Raw genomic sequence first — 20,912 nt, 5'->3', positions numbered from 1 at the left:
AAATATTTATGCGTTTCTGTGGCAATATGAGCTAGGGAGTAAAAAAAAAAAAAAAAAAACCTAATGACATACACAGTTAATATGTAGACTTAATTAGAAAGAAATATTTTATTGGACAGAATTTGGGGGACTTAACTGCCTACATCCAGCCATGGGGCTTAGACTGTAATTTCCATATTTAATGCAACTTAATAGAAATCCTCACTCGGCTGTGTTGATTTCCTCTGTATGTTTGCTTAATGGAATGTCACTAGGTGTCCTCATAATCTTCAAATGAAAATCTTACATAAATGCATTTTGTCAGCGGTGTGGCGATGCATGACAATTGCTAACGTTTGTTGTCATTCGCATGCCACTCACTGCGCTTCAGAGAGCTGCACACTGTCACGGCTAATAGCAGCTGTTCTGATGTCAAAAGAGGAGTCAACAACTTCAAATGACACACTTAGAAATGTACTACCCTTCTGAGCTGCCAATTGTTACAGTGGTGGTGTATGTGTGTAACAACCTGACATAAACAGATCCATAGGAGAAGAGCAACTCGCTTAATAAGATATCCCCTGGTGCACTATCTTTCCTATCCAGCTGGACGCCACACGGAGAAGATAATTGGATACATCAACAGAGGAAGTTTTTATTTCCCAGTAGATATACAGCCATCCATGTGATGTGATGGGGGGATCAAACCGCCCAGACTATGGATGTTGTGGTGTATTTAGCTATTGACGAGTAATTAAAATGCACTTCAGCTGGTGTTAAGCATGTCAATAAGCGCCCGTGCGCAATTGAGGGAGAAAAAAATGATGTATGATCACTATGAACGCACACAGGGGCGACGATCCGTTACAATAAACCGGGGATGTCTACAGTGAGGAAGGGGGAGGGTACCACTTTGTCACAGACTGCTATGTAGATTAACCTTTCAATTAGTTATTATCAGGTCCGCTCTGCCACCGCGAGAATTGCTGTGTGTGTTCAAACAGAGTATTGGAAAGCCGTGAGGATTAATCCTTTGATGGTTACGTTTTGGGGGGGCTTTCAATCATCGTGTTAATGAAGAGAGGTCTCGAGGAGGAAAAAACTTGAAAAGGTAACTACCAGCAAAATGTTCGCGTCGCTTCTCCACCATTTGCAAGGTTACATTTTAGCGAACACCAATGTGTTTATCACTTGGGTTGTGTTTGTTCACATAGGCTACCGGTCGCTAGAGATTCCTTCGCGTGATACAAATGATGCCATTTATGGTGATACATTATCCAAAGATTGAAATTAATCTGCAGATGGATAGCATAAGCAGTGTATCATGTAACAGCTCTCTAGGCGGAGCAGTGAAATTTTAACGTAACCCGCTTGGGATATTGAATGGATAGGCTATGGATTTTCTCTTTCTCCCTAAGGTTTTATTTTCCCAGTGGACATATTTAATGTGATAAATAATAAATAGCCTGAACCCATGTGGCTTACTTGCAAGACATGGAGCGTTGTGGTAGCCCCTTACGTCAAGCGTGCCTACTTACGGTTGGGGGGTGAGTAGGATATTTCATCCGCGTGAAAGCACAATATTAAGATATTAAGTGAAGTGTAGCCTATCGTGTTGGGCAAGAAATGACTATCGCTAGCACACTTAAAATAAAAAAACGCATTTTCACGCTCCATATGAGTTGCATTTATGTAGGTTACAGTCAACGAGGCGAGTGCCGCGACAAATAACATCGCCAGCAGGGCAGCAGCAACAACACGCGCCTGTTATCTCACCGCTGCTACATTTGTCTACAGTGTTACAGATATTAACAGAATCCAATCGCTAAAATGTAACAAATCAGTCTCAAGTGTAACTGATTGTTTCATCCAGTGTTCCTAAAGGTGGGCTAGTCTGCGAAGTGTTGTTTGTGAAGGAGAAGAGACAATTTCTTGCACTTGACCGTATTTGATATGGATCAATGATTATGGAACGTTGGTTAGCCTCTAAAAGCCACCCCGCGCGAGGCTTTCTTGTCCTGTCAAAATATGATTAGCGCACAAAGTAAACGAGTGTGTCATCTCCATTACATGAGTTGGCACCTTAAGAGGCGGGTCAATTGTAGGTAGTGGCAAATTATGTAGCCAACACACGCCCCCTTTGGTTGCGCGTATATACAGTGATTGACATGTACTTTATCAAACCAGAAATCTGATCTTGTCTTTACAACCAATATTAAAGTTGCTAGGGAGGGCACATTAGTGTGTAGGTAAGGTTTAATGAGACTCCATTGGATTGTAATCAGTGTCATGTCGGATTCATGTAAACTACAACATTGTAACAAAATGGCGACTGTTTTAGGCAACATCAGCAGCAGACAGCAGCAGTGCACTTCGCAACCTCACTCCTAAATTTCAAGGTTTGTGTTTTGACTTTTAGTTTATCGCTCTTGTACAGATATTTCAGCAGTGCATTTCCCCGTGAAATAAAGTACGTTAGCATCTCGGTCACTGCCACTAATTCTGAGCGGCGCTTAACGTTAGCATACAAATAGCAAGCTAGCTAGCGGTGTAGCTTGCCTGGCTAACTGGCTCTGCATTTTGACAAGTCTGGTAGGCACTCTTGCGGTAATGTTACCCGACAACATACTCAACGAGACACTTTGTGGTTGGAGAAGTTGCAAACGTGTCATGAGGTTGTCATAAATCGATAGCGCACGGTTGCATTGTGTGACACCAGTGTCATCTGAGAATAAAACTGGTCATCCAAGATTGGTCTTTTCTGAGCCGCCGCTAGCTAGCTAGCAAGAGTGCTACATTGGCTTTGCAGGAGCAATACAGGATAGCACCCAAGGCTAATAGCTTGGCATAGTGTACTTACGGATGGAACATGTTTTCAACCGATTCTGTATGTTTAATGGAAATCTGTAGACATGTACTGGCGGCCATGTAAGAAAAATAGAGATGTCAGCCAATGTTTCTTGTAAGCAGTTATCTCCAAGGCAGCTCTGGCATCTGGCTAACCTTAGCTTATTAGCTCTCTAGGAAGCTACGATAGCGTAGCTACATTGTCGTGTTATTTTAACCAGCCAGTTAGCGACATCCTACCCCTGTCCCGGCCGATAAGTTATTATGACAGTGCCTGAAACCATATTTTTACTTGAACGTCAACATTGCAACAAAGGTGTCTGATTGCGGTCCAACTTTGACCCTGGTACCGCAGTGTAGAGAGGAGGTTGATGTCACCATTTGGTAGTTGAAGGTTCTGAGAGAAGTCACACGTATAAAATCTGTCACCTGCTGGTTGTTCCAAGCACTTCTCTGCACATGAAGAAAACGCTGCAAGGGGGAGCTCATTTATGTTTTTCAAGCAGAGAAAATCGTATTTATAGCCCTCTTTGACAATTTGGAAACAACATATTGTTACAGAAAATATATATTTATTTTTTATTTTTGTCCCCTCCAACAGCTGGAAGAAACTGTAGTTTGAGTTACATTGGAATGAATGCAAAGAGGATGGGAAAGACTTCCTTAATTCTGCTCTTCCGGATTCTAGGTATTCTGTCATGTTTGATGTGCTTCAAAGGGGGTAAATTAGGTCTTTGTTTACATTTATTTGTCAGTCTGTTCTTAGATAATTCATTTTAGTGTTGATGAGTAGTTATATGATCTGGGAAGATGAGTAAGTTTGTGTCATCTTGTTTATATTTTATTAATCACTGTTCATCTCTGAGTAGGCTATTAGAATGTCCTTGATTGCAGATATTACTCCTAATGTCACCCACAACACAGAGAACATGCACATCTCTTTTCAATAACTTTGACTTTGTTTGTTTTTGCAGGCTTCCCAATGGATTTACAAAATGTGTGTGCACAAGCTCATTGTTAGATGAGGATCCGCACTATTAAGGAATTATCTTCAAATCTGCATTCATCTTCATCACCATATCTTGGAATTACTTACAAGAAAAAAATGTCTTGATTACACTTTTGGTCTAACACCACCAATTGCGTTTTTTTCTGAGGATGTTATAACCGCCTTGCGTTTTTTGGTTGTTTGTCGGAAGCAAAGCAGCTAAGCAGTACGGAATAATAATAACTTTGGAGATTTTCATAAATGGATCATTCGTACGCCCTTCGTTGCTGCCGCGCCGCCACCACCGCCGCCGCCCAGCCATGGTAAAGCTCGCCAACCCTCTGTACACGGAGTGGATTCTCGAGGCGATACAGAAGATCAAGCGGCAGAAGCAGCGGCCCTCGGAGGAGCGGATATGCCACGCCGTCTCCACGCTGCACGGCCTGGACAAGAGGACCGTCCTCGAGCAGCTGGAGCTGGCCGTCCAGGATGGCGCTGTGCTCAAGGTCACCAACAAGGGCAGCGCCTCCTACAAAGACCCCGGCCTGCCTGGGCGGCTGGCGGCCACATCGGCATCAGCAGCGGTAGCGGCAACAGCAGTCCCCAACAACAATCATGGGGTGGTCAAGCAGCACACTGCTGCCTTGCAGTCCGCTAACACCACCTCCACCGCCATGACCACCACCACTGCTGCGGTCACTCCAGCCGTTTGTACCAACACCATCACCACCAACACCACTGGCACAGGTGGTGGTTCCAATGGTGGTTCTAACAGCAAGGGATCTACCCTGAGTTCTTTGAGCGACCTGCGGCACATCGACTGGAATAAGGTGCTGCGGCGGGCCGTGGAAGGGCTGGACGACGCGCACGGCTCCTCGCTGAAGAACATGGAGCGCTACCTGCGGAACCAGGAGGACCTGGTGCACGTCATCGCCAACCCGGCCTTCCAGCAGCGCCTGAGGCTGGCCGCCAAGCGGGCGGTGAGCAGCGGGCGCCTGGTGAAGGACGGCCCGCGCTACCAGCTCAGCGGCCGCGGCGGTGACGCCAAGGCTGGAGTTGGGGGAACCGGGGGAGCAGTGCCAGCTGTGGCAGTGACGACGACGACGACCACACTGACCATGAACCGCGCTGGACCCCTCTATGCCCCTTCATCACCCCCGGCCACCATCACCCTGCTTCCCCACGAGAGAGATCAGGTAGGCATCTTAGCCGCCCTCTGTCTGCACCACCACACACAAAGTATGTCTGTGTTGTCTGCATCACCACTAGGGGTACCGTCCATTATCCTAGCTCCTGTCCTCGACCTGTCCCCCAGCCTAGCCACAACAACTATTGGGGGACTTTTCCCCATTCAACATCCCGATTGCAAATGAGAAAATGACCACTGAATTGCGCTTTTTTAAATATGTAGTATTTCTGTGCAAACAGCCATGCCGGCTAGCAGCTCGACATTGGCTGTTGGTAAACAATGACAAAGTTGCTGTGAATGTGATGCATCATAGAGACTTGTTTGTAAGTTGTTGTCTGGGGATGCTGAGGCGGCTGCTGCAGAGGTGTTGTGTCAGTCAATACGGTTGCATTACAGTTCAAGAGGATTTTTTAAAGATGCTTTTATCCAAAGAGGCTTACACCAGTGTTGCAAGTCCCCCTCCCTCCCGGCAGACCAAACAGGCTGGCTTTAAGTTAACATGGTAGCACATCAGTCGGTCAGGGTTCGAGGCCGGATCTACTTGTGATATCATACTGGAGTTTGATGTTAGGGCGCTGGTTCGAGACTGATGTCATACTGGAGTTTAATGTGAGGGTTCGACAATGGGCTTGCTGTGAGGCTGCGGGTTCAGAACTGGGTCTAGACTAGGTCTGCGCAGAATACTGTGCCACTCTACGACTTATAGTCGTCATTTGTTGTGTGTGCAGGGATGCCAACGGGGGGGACAAATTACTAGATCTTAATTGCATTGAGATGAGGCCTCATTTGGATTACTTAGTCCTGGGCCAGGCAAAACCTGTCAGCGGCCCTGGCTGTGTGTTATGTGGCAGCTATGTGTATGTCTAAGGCAAATTTCCCTCGGAACACATAAAAAGAATCTTGTATCTTGACCTCGGTTACATCAGTATGCCAGTAAAATGAAATCACCACTTGGGCCTGTATCACTTTTTGCTAGCAGTTGCAATGTGAAACTTTTTATTTTATATTTTCTGCTAGTGCGATGAAGGATGGTCTTGGCAGTACAAATGAGAGGTGGCGACTGTTTTCTGTTTATATGGCAGGCTATGACTCCATGGCAGTGGGGAGGGTCTCCTCCACTCAATGGCCGATGCGCAGGCCTACTGTGCCTAGGCCCAGGAGTCAAGGGGGCCCTGAAGTCCAAGCTTCTATATTTCAATTCTCATGTTGCTTTAAGATTGCACTTTTTGCAACTATATTTTCAAAACGTTCAGAGGACTACTACCCATACCCCTAACAACATAAACTCTCATGTCTGGTCTAAAACCCTGAATCGCTTTGTAAACTAGCAGCACCCATTGAGGGGGGCCTGGTCTGGCCCAGGGGCCCATGGAATCGTAATCCGTCCCTGCCTCTACTGTACACTGTGGCGCTCTTACTGTTTGCCAAGTGTGTCCACTAGACCTAAGTGATTACTGTGCGCCGGGGCTCCACTTGACTGTTCATCTTTTGCAGTTCCACTGAAGTCGGCTGCTATGAAATGAAATGAAATGTGTAATGTGCACGAGCTCTGAACTCTGGTTGACCCTGCGCAACTAGAGCACACAAGTGAGGCAGCACAGGCATCAGGCACAGCACAACCCAGTTCACTCTGTTCACCTCATGAAACCGTTTTTTTTTTTTTAAGGTGGTGGCCCAGCCCAGCAAACCTTGACACTGCCAGCTATTTGTTCTCCATTACCTGGAGACTGTGCCAACCACAATGAAATGTTGTGGTTTCTCTTACTTGTTGTAAACACACACACACACACACACACACACACACACACACACAGCTGTAACCCTGGGCCAAAGTTCCCTCCCTTTTGCATGGCGTTGTATATGAATGAGTGTTTGTGTGTGTGTTTGTGTTTTGTGTGTGAGCGAGGGAGAGAGAGTTGAACGCGATAAGATTTTCCCCAGGCCGTCTCCGCCCTGTCGTATCCCTGTAAAGTCCCACCCTGCGCCGCCTCCACCAAAGTCACTGCGATCAGTGGGGATGCATTGTAGAGACTTGTCTGTAAACAGATGGGGACGCCGAGGCTGTGTTTAGACAACTTACTGCAGAGGTGTCAGTCAAGACAAAGCCCTTGGCGGCGGAGCGGAGCGAAGACAGACCTGCTAATTTTTTACTTTCCAACTGTTTTTGTTTGTCTTTGTTGTTCACGGCCAGATTGTGTTGTTGGTGTGTATGTGTGTGTGTGTGTGGAGGTGATTGCTTGCTTTCACCATGTCATTCATGGTTTGACGTGATGATCTAAACTGAGCAGATTATGATTTTCAAAACGGTAGCGCTTCAGCAAAAAGCAGTCAGTGCCTGGCAGGCTGCTGCTGCTGCCGCCGCCGAGTTCACGCGAGTGTTTTTGCATGCATACTTGAGCACAAGTGGCCGCTTTTGCAGGCCGGCTGTGTACGGCGTCTGTGCATGCATGCATTCATACTGACATCTAACCAAGCATGCATGCATGCACAGAGGAAGTGCTGTGGCCCAGGAATGACACTCTGGCCTCCAAACGAGAGGTTTCCTCCTCCTCCTCCTCGGCGTGCCGTGACCTGGCTCAGTAGCATTATGTGTCAACAACGCTGCTGTGCTTGAACTTTGCAGTGTAACTTCTCTTTCTCATGACCTTTAACCTCCCTTCTTCTCCAACAAACAAACAAATAAAAGCCCAATAAAGACATAAATCAGCAGCACCATGATTTGACATTTGACGTGCTTGCTTTCAGTAGCAGGGCAAGAGGAAGACTGTAAGACTTGAGTGTATTGACTAACTGAGTGTTGTTTTTTTTTTTGAGAAACCATTCTGCGCTTGACAGAAGTAGCTTCTCTACGGTCAGCCTTTCTGCTGAGGCACGATGAGTCAGTCAGTTTTTTTCTGATTTATTTTAGGCTTGTGGTATCGAAACAGACAGTGCAGCCTCACAGATAAAAATGTTGACTGTGTGACCGGGTTTCGGTTCTTGATTGTAGTCCTCTTCTCTAGCATGGCAAGTTAAGACGATCACATGAAATGTGTAAACAGGACTCGCATCAGTCTCTGTGCTAAGCCCATCCCAATGACTTGCTACACAAATTCAAAACTATTCAGTGTTGTAATGAGAGGACAGAGCCAGGTGAGATTTACCCTCTATGGTGCAAGGCTAGACCAACCTGCCCGGCAAAATAACATATTCCGCTGTTAGGGTTGGGTCTAGTGTACTAGGCTACAGATGTGTCATAAGTAGAGGTGAATTCATAGTGCAAAGTTGCATTACATTACATTTCAATACATTGTACTTAGGTCTCAAGTTTATCCAAAGCGACCTATGATCATTCTTTTTCAGGGTATTGGTTACAGTCCCTGGAGCGATGTGGGGTTAAGTGTCTTGCTCAAGTGCACTTCAGCCGTGAATGGAGGTGAAGGGAGAGGTCAGGTGGGATTCGAACCTACCACCCCCAGAATGAAAGACTAACTCCCTAACCACTAGGCCTTGGCTGCCCAAAAGCAGAAGTAGAAGTAAATTCATGGTGTAGTTTTGACATCTCTGCTAGGCTGCCTTTTCTCTGGCCCCTGGCTGAAGTGTTTTCTGCTCCGTTCACCTCGGATGTTTTTTCTCCCCCCAAAGACATGGTGTCACATGGCTAATCTCAGGATTCCAAGGAGTGGAAAAAAACATCCGTGAGATGGAGAGAATGTGGATATTTTTGTCTCGCCTTTCAGTTCAGTCTTGTTGTCTACATATGGTGTAGAACTGCCACTTTTGCTTGTCATCAATGTTTGGTTTGTCTCTCTTTCTTTTTCTTTTGCTCTCTATTGTTTTTTTTCATACAGTCTTTCCCCTTTTCGCCCGATTCTTTCTCTCTCTCTCTCTCTCTCTCTCTCTCTCTCTCTCTCTCTCTCTCTCTCTCTCTCTCTCTCTCTCTCTCTCTATCTCTCTCTCCATATTTACAATCTTCCACTTCTTCGCCTTGCACAGTTATGACACAGTCAGAGTCAGCTGAGGTTAACTGCAGTCGTATGGCACCGACCTCACTTGTTTGTGAAGACTCCTGCGGTTTCATCCGACCAGAACTGGACTTGCCTTTTTTTGAGGGGACGTTTTTGTTCTCCCTTTTCTTCACCCCCTCATCCTCTCTGTCTCTCTCGCTCTGTCCCTTCTGTCTGTCACACTCGCACATCTCTTTCTCTTCTTGTTATTTCTCTCTCTCTCTCTCTCTCTCTCTCTCTCTCTCTCTCTCTCTCTCTCTCTCTCTCTCTCTCTCTCTCTCTCTCTCTCTCTCTCTCTGTCTGTCTGTCTGTCTGTCTGTGTGTGTGTGTGTGTGTGTGTGTGTGTCCGATGAATTTAAAAATGGTCGACAACCTTGAGCACAGCACGACATAGCATAGCATAGCACGGCACAACACAGCAGCACAGCGCAACGTAACTGGACTGTAGTTGGAGAAGCAACTTCTGACCTCATAAAGCCTGTGTGTTCCAGCGGTTTAACACCACATCACATTATAACATACTGCCCTAAAAAGGCAAAGTGCAGTAACTATGCAAACATTAAAACAGAGATAGGCCTTCCAAGTATTGGTATTGGGTTGGATACTGAAATGACTGAGAATTTGACATGGAACATACGACTTTGTCACAAGATAAAGGAGGTGTTATGATCTAAAGTCAACTGCCAAAATATGTAAGCTTAGTTTACTGCACTTTGCCTTTGAATGGCAGTAAAGCACAGCAGTACACCTCGAAACAGTACAATAGAACTGTACTGTGTTCCAGCATAACGCAGCATATCATGACACAGCACAGCACAGTAGCCTACAGCACTGTAGCTGAAGCCTCTGCCTCTACCTCTGGACTCAGACGGCTGTGTTCCAACTAGGGGTATAAATAATAATCAATGTATCGATGCATCGATCCTACGGCCGGCGATTTAATCATATCGTATCGTGGGGCCCCTGTCCAATGCTCTAGCTCCATAACATAATAGAAGTAGAAAAGTAATTGGAAAAATCGTATCGTATCGTGGGGAATTCTTAAGTACTGGAAATAATCAAATCACTGCTTTAAGAAATCGATACCATATCGTATCGTCATGGAGGCTGTGATTTACACCCCTAGTTCCAACATAACATAACACAGCACAGCACAAAAGCATTGTGGGCTTCCTGTAGCCTCTGGCTTCAGACAGCCTGTGTTCCAACATAACACAACACAACACTGCACTGCACAACACAACACAGCACAGCACAACAGTATTGTGGGCAGCCTGCAGCCTCTAGTCTGGCCTCAGACAGCCTGTGTTCCAATATCTCAGCAGCATAGCAGCATAAGGTAACTGTACTGTGGCTGCAGCCTGTGTTCCTTCCAGCAGCTTGTGCTTGTGCTTGAGCTTGTGTGCTGGGACGGAGGGAACAAAGGGGGAAGGAATGAGCTGTTGTTGAGCAGCAGCAGCAGCAGCAGCAGCGTTATGTAACCTTGAGCCCACAGTAGACTGGATCGCTCGCTCTGCTCTGCTCTGGTCTTAGTTCACCCTTTTTTTAAACCATTTTCCTTCGTTTTTTTTCCTCCCTTCGCTTCCTTGATCCAGATGCCCCTCACGCCCCTCTCGCACACATGTACACGCCTCACACACATATACACACACACACACACACACACACACACACACACACACACACACTCCTCCATTCCTTTCCCAACCAACTCGACCACCCCCTCCCCACACACACAAGACACACACATGAACTCTCTGACTTGTGTGTGCACACACACACTGTAACATATGCACATTTGATCTACCCCCCCCTACCCCTACTCCACTAAGCCCAGTCCCTACTCCCCTCTTTCGTATTCCTCTCACTCTTGTCTCCTTCTCTGCCTTCCCTTCTGCTCAAAGTTAACCAGGCCCCGCTCATTAGCCCACAGCACAGCCAGAACTAGCCAGCACGGCCAAGAAACATCATGCAGGTAGTGTAGTGCTGGCTTTCTGTTTTTTTCCCCCTCTCGTGTGTACTTTTATTAGGTGTCCCTTTTCATCATCTGGGTTCCCGTGCAAACCAGGGGCCCTGGGCCCACCTCATAAAGCCATGTGTTGGCATGGGAGAGCAGAGCAGAGCAGAGGAGTGGAGTGCAGCATGCCTTCACTTCAGTCAGTCCCAAGAATGTCGGCTCCCTGGCACCAAGCCAGAAGAGTGTGTGTGTGCGCGTGTGTGTGTGCGCGCGTGTGTGTGTGCGCGCGTGTGTGTGCGCGCGCGTGTGTGTCTGCGTGCGTGTGTGTCTGCGTGCGTGTGTGTGTGTCTGCGTGCGTGCGTGCGTGCGTGCGTGCGTGTGTTTGCGTGTACGCACGCGTGCATACACATACGTGTGTGTGTGTACGTTCCACATATACACATACAGACGTGTGTGTGTGTGTGTGTGTGTATACATGTGTGTGCGACTATGCGCTGCAAGCTGCACCAGCCTTCGGAAAGTTTCTGGGGCTGGCCAAGTTCAAGTGGGAGTCGAGCAGCTCAGGATGGCAGGCAGGCAGGCAGGCAGGCACTTCATTGCCAAAGGCAAGGCAGGCACTAATTGGCCAGCTACGTTGGCCATTTTCACCCCCCTCTCTAACCCCCCCCACCCCACCCTCTGCCACCGCCAACAATCCCACCTTGTCCCACACCATCCTGGGCGGGGGTTGTCAAGTGTGTTTGTTGGGGGCGGAGGGGGGATGGAAAAGTGTGGTGTGTGTGTGTGGTTGTGGCTGAAAAGGGGCTGTGTGTGTGTGTGTGTGTGTGTGTGTGTGTGTGTGTGTGTGTGTTGAATGTGGAGGTTTGGGGTCACCATTATGGTCATACTGTGTCTGGGAAATCATCTGGTGCTCTGCTCTGCACCCTCTCCTCTCCTCTCCTCTCGCCTCTCTTCTGCTCTTCTCTGTTCTCCTTGTCAAGGTACGCTGGCCATTCATCATGTGTCAGGCTGGAGATGGGCGAATGAGAAACACATGGTGGTATGGCAGAGCAGAGGGGAAGGGATGCGAGGGAGGGAGGGAGGGAGAGGAGAAGGGGGGAGGGGGTGTTGGGTAATGAAAGAGCAGCCCAGGAACACGAGTGGAGAGAGGGCTCAGCTCCTAGCTGCTGCACCCCTACACACACACCCCAACAGCTACACACACACACTCTGCAGCTCTTTCCACACACACACACACACACACACACACACACACACACACACACACACACACCGGCTCTCTGCACACATGCACAGAGACATACACATAGACTCGCATATGCATGCATTATCTCCATGGAAATGTGTCTTCAGCCTCTTACAGTAGTCCAGCTGACCCACTTCATCTCACAGAAAGGACAGTTGGGGTGTGTGTGTGTGTGTGTGTGTGTGTGTGTGTGTGTGTGTGTGTGTGTGTGTGTGTGTGTGTGTGTGTGTGTGTGTGTGTGTGTGTGTGTGTGTGTGTGTGTGTGTGTGTGTGTGAAAATAAAGGTTTTTCCATTTTTTTTATTGTTTGTGTCGAGCCGTTTCTGCTGGTCTGTGGATTTCTCATTCTCACTGGTGACATTTTTAAAGGGACTGTTTCTTTTTTCCCTTTCTCTTCCTTTTTTCTTTCTTTTTCTCTTCCTCTGCTCCCAACCCAGAAATAAAGCCCACATACTTTGACATTTTTTAAGGGACTGCTCCTTTCTTCTTTTTTTCTTCTTTCTCTCCATTGTCAGAAACAGAGGCTGCTTCTTCCTTTCTCTTCCGTTCTTTCTCATTCTCTTTTGCTGCTTTCCTGTCAGAAATAAAGGGATGGCTTCTTTCCTCCCTTACTTTCTCCTTCCTCCTTTCTTTTTCCATTGCTCGCCTGTCGAGCCAAAAAACTAAAACTCTGCACACAGCGTCTACTCTCCACCCATGTCAGGTGCAGCCACTCACTCACCCCCAGCACTAATGCTGCTGCAACACTGAGGCCGAGAAGAACTATGTAATTTACTGCATGGGAGGGATATAAAAGGGGTCATCTTTATTGCTTTAAAGGGACTGCCTCTGAGCCTGTACTTTCATTTTTTCTTTCTTCCTTTCTTTCACTCTTTCTTTCTCTGGCTCTATGCTTCCTGTCCTGAAATAAAACCTGTATAGATTCCTCTCTAAGTCAGGTGTACTATGTGCTGCTGCACTAACAATGGTGCTGTAGCTGAGGCTCAAAGAGGAACGACGAGGATGACTTGCTGCATGGGAGAATAAAAGAAGGGGGGACTTTTATTACTTTATAGGGACTGCAGAACTCCATGGGTTGCTTTCTTTCTTTCGTTTACTTTCCTGAATAAAAGAATGAAAAATCTTTTTTCTTCTTTTTTTTAAAGAGCTGCTTCTTTTCTCTTTCTTTCTTTCATTCCCTATCTATTTTTCCTTTTTTCTTTCCTCATTCCTCGAGGTCTGCTTCCTAGAGTACCATCAATGAATGCCTGCGCACTGAAGGCTTCTTTCTTCACCTCTGCTTTCACTCTTGAAGCAGAGGCCCCAAATGAGGAACAAACCGACAGATTATTGCATGGGAGAATAAAAGAGAGGGGAGGACTTCTTTTCAAACTCTTTCATTGCTGTTCTATCTACCTTCCATTATTTCTTTACTCATTTGTCAAGTTCTCCGATTCCCTACCTGAAATAAAGCTTGAATGTTAGGTGCTGGCTGTTCACCGCCACACTCGCTGTTGAAAGCAGAGTCCCCGGTGAGGACCGAGCAGAATGATTATAATTTACTGCATGGAGGAATAAGAGAGGAGAGAGGGGGGAATCTTTATTAGTGGGATTAAGAAGACGGCAGACAAATGAGGCCGCCTAGTTAAATATTTAGGCCTAATTGCCCTCGAGGCTCGCCGCTGCTGGATAACGTGAACCCGACAGGAAACCCTAATATCCAGCAGGAGAGCCACACACACACACACACACACACACACACACACACACACACACACACCCTAATATCCACCGGGGGAACACGCACACAGACGCACGCACACAAACGCTAATATCCAGCCAAGAGAACACCCCCACCCCACCCCATTTCTTAGCACACACACACACACGAATACATACTCATTAATACTCACTGAGGCGCACACATACTCGAGCCTTAATATCCTCCAGGAGAACCCCCCCCCCCACTCCCAAACATACTCATACACACACAGACTCCCACTGTAACACATTCGCACTTGCTCTCTTGCGCACACAAACACACAAGCACTGTAGACACTGTCCCTTTCTCTCGCAGACGCGTATACACACACTCATCTCCAGACAAACCCACATACTATTTCACTTATTCTCTTTCTCACGTTAATAGACATAATCGGCTTCAGTCAATCATTTGGTTTCTTAATAAAAGTCAGTCTAATTGCTTGGCTAGCTTAGGTTGTATTCGGCGTGATAAGATGATTTCCACAGGGCCCCCAGAGGAAACAAATGCCCTTTTAATTTCTTTTCCCCATTTGACGGCCAGCCCAGCGTTTTTTAATTGGAGACTTTAGGTTGCTAATTGTTAACCAGGCCAATCTTTGATCAATGTGGATTTCTCATTTTGTTTTCTCTTTTTTTTCTCCTCGCTTTTAATTTGTCTGTTTTAATTGTTTTTGCTTGCATTTGACTGCCCCAGAATGTCATCTGTAATTTAATTTATTTGTATGTGATCCTTGGTAGTATTAGACAGGCTTTTATACTGATTTGTGAAGTTGTAGGATAGTCACATAGTCCTATGAACCCGCTCTTGAACCCTATTCTTCCTGGAATCATCATCATTACAGAGCCAAAGCCACAGAATGTGCCCAGACAGACACCATTGACATATACAGTTTCATCATCATGGCCAAGTATATAATTGGCCCTTTCCAATATCACCACCTCCAGTGAGACTGTGCAGCCCTGCTGCTCTTCTGGTGGTTGCCTAGGCAACACCCAAACAAAGGGCTCGGAACTCAGAACATCAGCGCTTGTCTGAGTGTTCCACGACCACAGGGCCCTTGTGTTCGTTGCTGTTTGCCCGCTCTCTCTCTGACTGACAAAAGAGGCTGTTTGGCGGCCATAATTGGGCACAAGAACGAGACGTCTGTGTCTGCGATGCAAATGGCACTGAGCTGCTGAACTGATCTAACCTGGCTCAAGGACCGTGTGCGTGCGTGCGTGCGTGCGTGTGTGTGTGTGTGCGTGTGTGTGTGTGTGTGTGTGTGTGCGTGCGTGCGTGCGTGCGTGTGTGTGTGTGTGCGTGTGTGTCCTCTTAATATTCCATTTGTCTGCTTTTATGTGGCTTGTGATTGTACAGTGAACAGTAGTGAGAGTGGGAGGCTTGTTTTAATTGGGGCAATAATTAAAGTAGGCTAAGGTGTCTCTGTGAACACCATTACTGGCTTTCCATTGAAGGTGATTAAAGAACAATTACTTGGCCCTTCAAACTGGTTTAGTTGAAAGGCTGACAGCACAGCTTCTGAAATGGTTTCATGGCCTTCAAGCCCACAATTCACGCTGTCTATCTGTGTGTGTGTGTGTGTGAACTTTGTACAAATCAGTCTGTGGCGTCCTGATTTATGTTTCAAAATCTGCAGTCAGACTAATCAGACATCGAATGTGTGTCCAAGTCATGTATCGAGCAGTCAGTCTGATACAACGCCACTAGATACGAGCAATGTTGTGCCAACCATGCATGACTGATGTGTGCATGAAGGCACTCGTTGCAACCATGTGCTTCGTCTCCTGTCTTTGGTTCAGTTCAGTGAGCCAGTCTCTCTTTAATACATTGGGAGAATTGTATGTATGTCATGTTTATGTGTGTGTAATATGAGGGTGAAATCCCTTAGGTGTGCACAGACCTGGTCATACTAACTGTAAAAGACACAAAATCCATGTTTCAACTTTTTTTCAATTTTTGGCCAGCTTAAAATGTGTAGCTCAACACTGTTTGTTCACATGGTGTTTGGAATCCATACAACATGATGTAGTATTATATATTATTTTTACATTACTATTTTATGCTTAGCTGACGCTTTTATCCAAAGTGACTCTCAGTTATTTTACAGGGTATTGGTCACAGTCCCATGAGCAAAATGGGGTTGGGTGCCTTGCTCAAGGGCACCTCAGCCATGGAGTGCGTTGGAGAGTGCAAGGGTGGCATTCGAACCAGCAATCCTCTGATCTAAATCCCGTCTCCTTAAGCATTAGGCCACTGCTGCTTGTAGTGACATACAGTAATGTAGCTCAGCTGGTTCGAACTCAATCTGTCTCTGTTCTTTGCACATCATCATAACATCAGGTCGAGTTTATTAACTCGGCCAAGACGTTTATGTGATCGTCTGAGTTTGTTGTGTTTTCGCTTGTTGGTTTATTCGTTCGGTGTGTGTGTGTGTGTGTGTGTGTGTGTGTGTGTGTGTGTGTGTGTGTGTGTGTGTGTGTGTGTGTGTGTGTGTGTGTGTGTGTGTGTGTGTGTGTGTGTGTGTGTGTGTGTGTGTGTGTGTGTGTGTGTGTGTGTGTATTTCTGTTCACCAGAGGGTGGAGGTGTGCTCTCTGAGTGCTTGTCTAGTTGTTATTATTATTATTTACTTTTTCAATTCATTTTTACTCGACTTTGGAACTGGCCTCAAAAGCAGCATGGCCTGGCAAACAAGCTGTTAGGGCAGGAGCTTTCTGGATCACAGTGCAACAGTGGCACCTACTTAACTTTTTAAGCAGCACAGAAGTGTTGGCGCTCTGGTCTAGTTGTTTCTGGTGGAGAAAAAAGAAACATGCCTGTGGGCCCGAGCCACCTTCTCATGGTCTGGAGGTCGCAGACTGTCGCACGGACAGGTGAAACTAGGGATATTGGAGGTTAGACAAAAAAAGACCGGGAAATGGAGTGCACATCGACTGCTGGGCCTGTCTGCTTCAAGTGTCTTGTGATAGGCAGGGCACTGCATGACTATGAACACAGTCCCAAATTCATTGTTTTACAGCACAGGGTGCTGTGGCGCAGCGCGCTAAGACACCATACCACATGTGGGACGACACGGGTTCATGTCTGGCCTTGGTTCTTTCCCGATCCTTCCTCATCTCTCCCTCCCCACTCGTTTCCTGTCTCTCTTTCACTGTCCTCTCAAATAAAGACATAAAAAGCAAAAAAAATCTTTAAAAAGGGAAATTGTGGGGCCTTGGGTTGAACTGTGCATCCCTGTGCATCCTATTGGACATGATGGTAAATCCGTATGACAGCCAGGCTTCGTGATAGGAGGCTAATAGGATGGGATAACAAGTACTCATTGATTGCTGGTCTTCACACTGACTGGCTGAGACGGCAGGCGGGGGCAGCCGTGGTCTAGTGGATAAGGAGATGGGCTTTAGATCAGAGGGGTGCTGGTTCGAATCCCACCCTCACTCTCCCTAGCTCCCCCCATGTCTGAGGTGCCCCTGAGCAAGGCACCAAATCCCCCACTGCTCCAGGCACTGTAACCAATGCTCTGTTCGGATAGTAACTGTAAGTCGCTTTGTATAAAAAGCATCAGCTAAGTGTAATGTAATGTAATGGTGGCAGTCAGCTGCTGTGCTGGCTGTGCGTCCCACTCGCTTTATTGATAAATCGCGGTCGGAAATGGAGTGTCAGTGGACATTGATTGATGAGCCTTAAACTGTCTTGTGTTGCACTGTGCATCCAACTGAACCTGATCCCACATTTACTCACCTAGCTGCGCCCTTGGGCGAGAGTCAGTAGACTACACTATTGGGACTGATTGATTGATGGCCCTTAGACTGTCTTGTTTCAAGCAGCTCGTGTCATACTGTGGGCAGCCATCTCAACAGAATCTCAATGTCACCGTTTAGTGACCTGAACCCCTGGGCGAGTAGTATCTTTATTGTGTGTGTGTGTGTGTGTGTGTGTGTGTGTGTGTGTGTGTGTGTGTGTGTGTGTGTGTGTGTGTGTGTGTGTGTGTGTGTGTCGGCCAATGGCTGAATGTGTCCTATGTGTGCGTTATATGTTTAATATGCTGTGCAATAATGTGTATGATGTCTTGTGTACTGTGGATGTATCTATGCTGCTTGACACCTTACTTTTCTCATGGCACTAAGCTTAATAGATGTTCCTCTACTCTACTCTACTCAGTACTCAAGGAAGAGTAAACAGGCTGATAGTAGTGGCTGTCCGCCGTCCCCTCTGCTCAATTGAAGAAGCGTGTTAGTAAATGTGGACATTGATTACTGGCCCTTAAACTGTCTGCTTGTGTCGCACTGACTGTGCGTCCAACTGAACCTGGTCCCTAATTGTCAGTTTACTCACCTCTGCACCCTTGGGCGAGAGTCAGGGCACTGTCAGGGACCAAACCAAGCAGGCTTGTGGTATCTTGTGGCTTGCCACCCTGCATCCCCCTCTGATCAATTGATGAATCGCATTAGGAAATGGAGTCAGTAGACATATTGATTGCTGCCGGCCCGTAGCCCCTTAACACACACAGTTCCACCACTGGAACGTTGTAATAGTATAGTAACTGAAAAAAACGTCACTACCCACTGTACAACAGCACTATGACAGTGCACAGGGTCTTTGGGGTCATTTCACGTGAAATCAGACGCTTTGGGACCCGACCGATCCGGATTTCAATCATACTTGGTGTGCCTTTTTAGTAGCAAGGTAGCACCCCAGAACTGCATTGGTTTGAATCTGACACTAATATTAAGGGAGAAACAGACTAGGAAAGGTTCACATTTTAGGGTAGGACACTATACATTCAGCCTTGAATATATCAGTCAGTGTTAGTCACAAAAAGATGCCTGTGGTATTGTTTGAAAGCTCTTTTCTGGCTCTACATATTACACAATCAGCTTGGAATACAACAACTCTCAGAATATGAATTATGATAAATTGAAAAATTAAAAATTGAATATCTAAAAAAAACTATATTTTAAAATGGCCAGTTCCTTGTCCAAACGTAGCCGGCAATGTCATTAGCAACACCTCAAATGCTGGTGTTCGGTTCTTTATTCATTTCAGAGAGAATTTGACTCACAAATATGGCATCATACAGACCACTTACTAATAATATGGTAACACCATAGTAGCATCGCATGACAAAAAAAAACCAAACAAAAATGGTCAGTTTCCATGGTCCCAGGTTTCAGAAACTAAGGCAGATGTCCATTTATACACACCAAATGATGATATGTGAATGTTTGAACATTCCTTCTCTGTGTACATGTGTCATCTTCCCTTTACCGTACTTTAAAGAGATAATCAATGGCTACACTCTCATTTTGTACTCTACCAGTGCATTTGAAGCAGCAGCTGTGTCTTTTGTAGATAATGTATAAGTACGTCCCGTTGCAGTTGCAGGTTCCACTACCAGAAGCACATCCTGATGATCCATGACAAGTCTATCTGGTCTGAAGGGAAAAGTGAAGAATGGAGATGGTCCCTGAGGATGCAGGAAGTTCAGTTTCACCTCTCCAGTGCTCAGCATACATTCCTCAACACATGCTAGCCACCAGTTGCCATCATATACAGCTACAACATACCCTTTGATGCTTGAAAATGTAACACATTCCTTTACTGAGCTCACTCTTTCAACTCCTTCTCTGAATGCGGAAAATGGCCTAATGTCCATTGACAATGGGCAGAAGCTGTGCAGTTTTTGAGTACCTGGAAAAGTTCTTGCAGATTCAAACCTCTTCAACAGGTTCTGAGCTTCATAATGGTGCATCTCTCTCAACAAGAACATCCATTGCCAGTTTGCCACAACAGAGATGTACCATCATGAAGCTGAGAACCTGTTGAAAAGGTTGGAATCTGCAAGAACTATTCCAGGTACTCAAAAACTACACAGCTTCTGCCCATTGTCAGTGGACACAGTGGAAGTTAGGCCATTGTCAGCATTCAGAGAAGGCAGAGTTGAAAGAGTGAGCTCAGTAAAGGAATGTGTTACATTTTCAAGCATCAAAGGGTATGTTGTAGCTGTATATGATGGCAACTGGTGGCTAGCATGTGTTGAGGAATGTATGCCGAGCACTGGAGAGGTGAAACTGAACTTCCTGCATCCTCATGGAGCATCTCCATCCTTCACTTTTCCCTTCAGACCAGATAGACTTGTCATGGATCATCAGGATGTGCTTCTGGTAGTGGAACCTGTAACTGCAACGGGACGTACTTATACATTATCTACAAAAGACACAGCTGCTGCTTCAAATGCACTGGTAGAGTACAAAATGAGAGTGTAGCCATTGATTATCTATTTAAAGTACGGTAAAGGGAAGATGACACAGGTACACAGAGAAGGAATGTTCAAGCATTCACATATCATCATTTGGTGTGTATAAATGGACATCTGCCTTAGTTTCTGAAACCTGGGACCATGGAAACTGACCATTTTTGTTTTGTTTTTGGTTTGTCATATGATGCTACTATGGTATTACCATATTATTAGTAAGTGGTCTGTATGATGCCATATTTGTGAGTCAAATTCTCTCTGAAATGAATAAAGAACCGAACACCAGCATTTGAGGTGTTGCTAATGACATTGCCGGCTACGTTTGGACAAGGAACTGGCCATTTTAAAATATAGTTTTTTTTTAGATATTCAATTTTTAATTTTTCAATTTATCATAATTCATATTCTGAGAGTTGTTGTATTCCAAGCTGATTGTGTAATATGTAGAGCCAGAAAAGAGCTTTCAAATAACACCACAGGCATCTTTTTGTGACTAACACCGACTGATATATTCAAGGCTGAATGTATAGTGTCCTACCCTCACATGTGAACCTTTCCTAGTCTGTTTCTCCCTTAATATTAGTGTCAGATTCAAACCAATGCAGTTCTGGGGTGCTACCTTGCTACTAAAAAGGCACACCAAGTATGATTGAAATCCGGGTCGGTCGGGTCCCAAAGTGTCTGATTTCACGTGAAATGACCCTTTGGTAATATGTTGTGGCTT

At 46.0% G+C, this 20,912-nt stretch overlaps 1 protein-coding gene across 1 annotated transcript in view; it reads left to right on the top strand.

Moving 5' to 3' along the window:
* Positions 1–881: 881 nt before the first annotated feature.
* LOC134467803 (histone acetyltransferase KAT6B-like) overlaps positions 882–20,912 on the top strand; it is a 72,821-nt gene continuing 52,790 nt past the window's right edge. Inside the window, exons 1-4 of the mRNA XM_063221738.1 lie at positions 882–1,090; positions 2,321–2,378; positions 3,428–3,514; positions 3,801–5,010. Of these exons, the coding sequence (XP_063077808.1) occupies positions 4,135–5,010 (876 nt within the window). The 5' untranslated portion in view covers positions 882–1,090; positions 2,321–2,378; positions 3,428–3,514; positions 3,801–4,134. The remainder of the gene's footprint in view (positions 1,091–2,320; positions 2,379–3,427; positions 3,515–3,800; positions 5,011–20,912) is intronic.

Source organism: Engraulis encrasicolus, chromosome 17 (genome assembly GCF_034702125.1).
Source record: "Engraulis encrasicolus isolate BLACKSEA-1 chromosome 17, IST_EnEncr_1.0, whole genome shotgun sequence".
Lineage (NCBI taxonomy): Eukaryota > Metazoa > Chordata > Actinopteri > Clupeiformes > Engraulidae > Engraulis > Engraulis encrasicolus.
The sequence above is the reverse complement of the archived record's forward strand: the minus strand, read 5'-3'. Positions and strand labels throughout refer to the sequence as shown.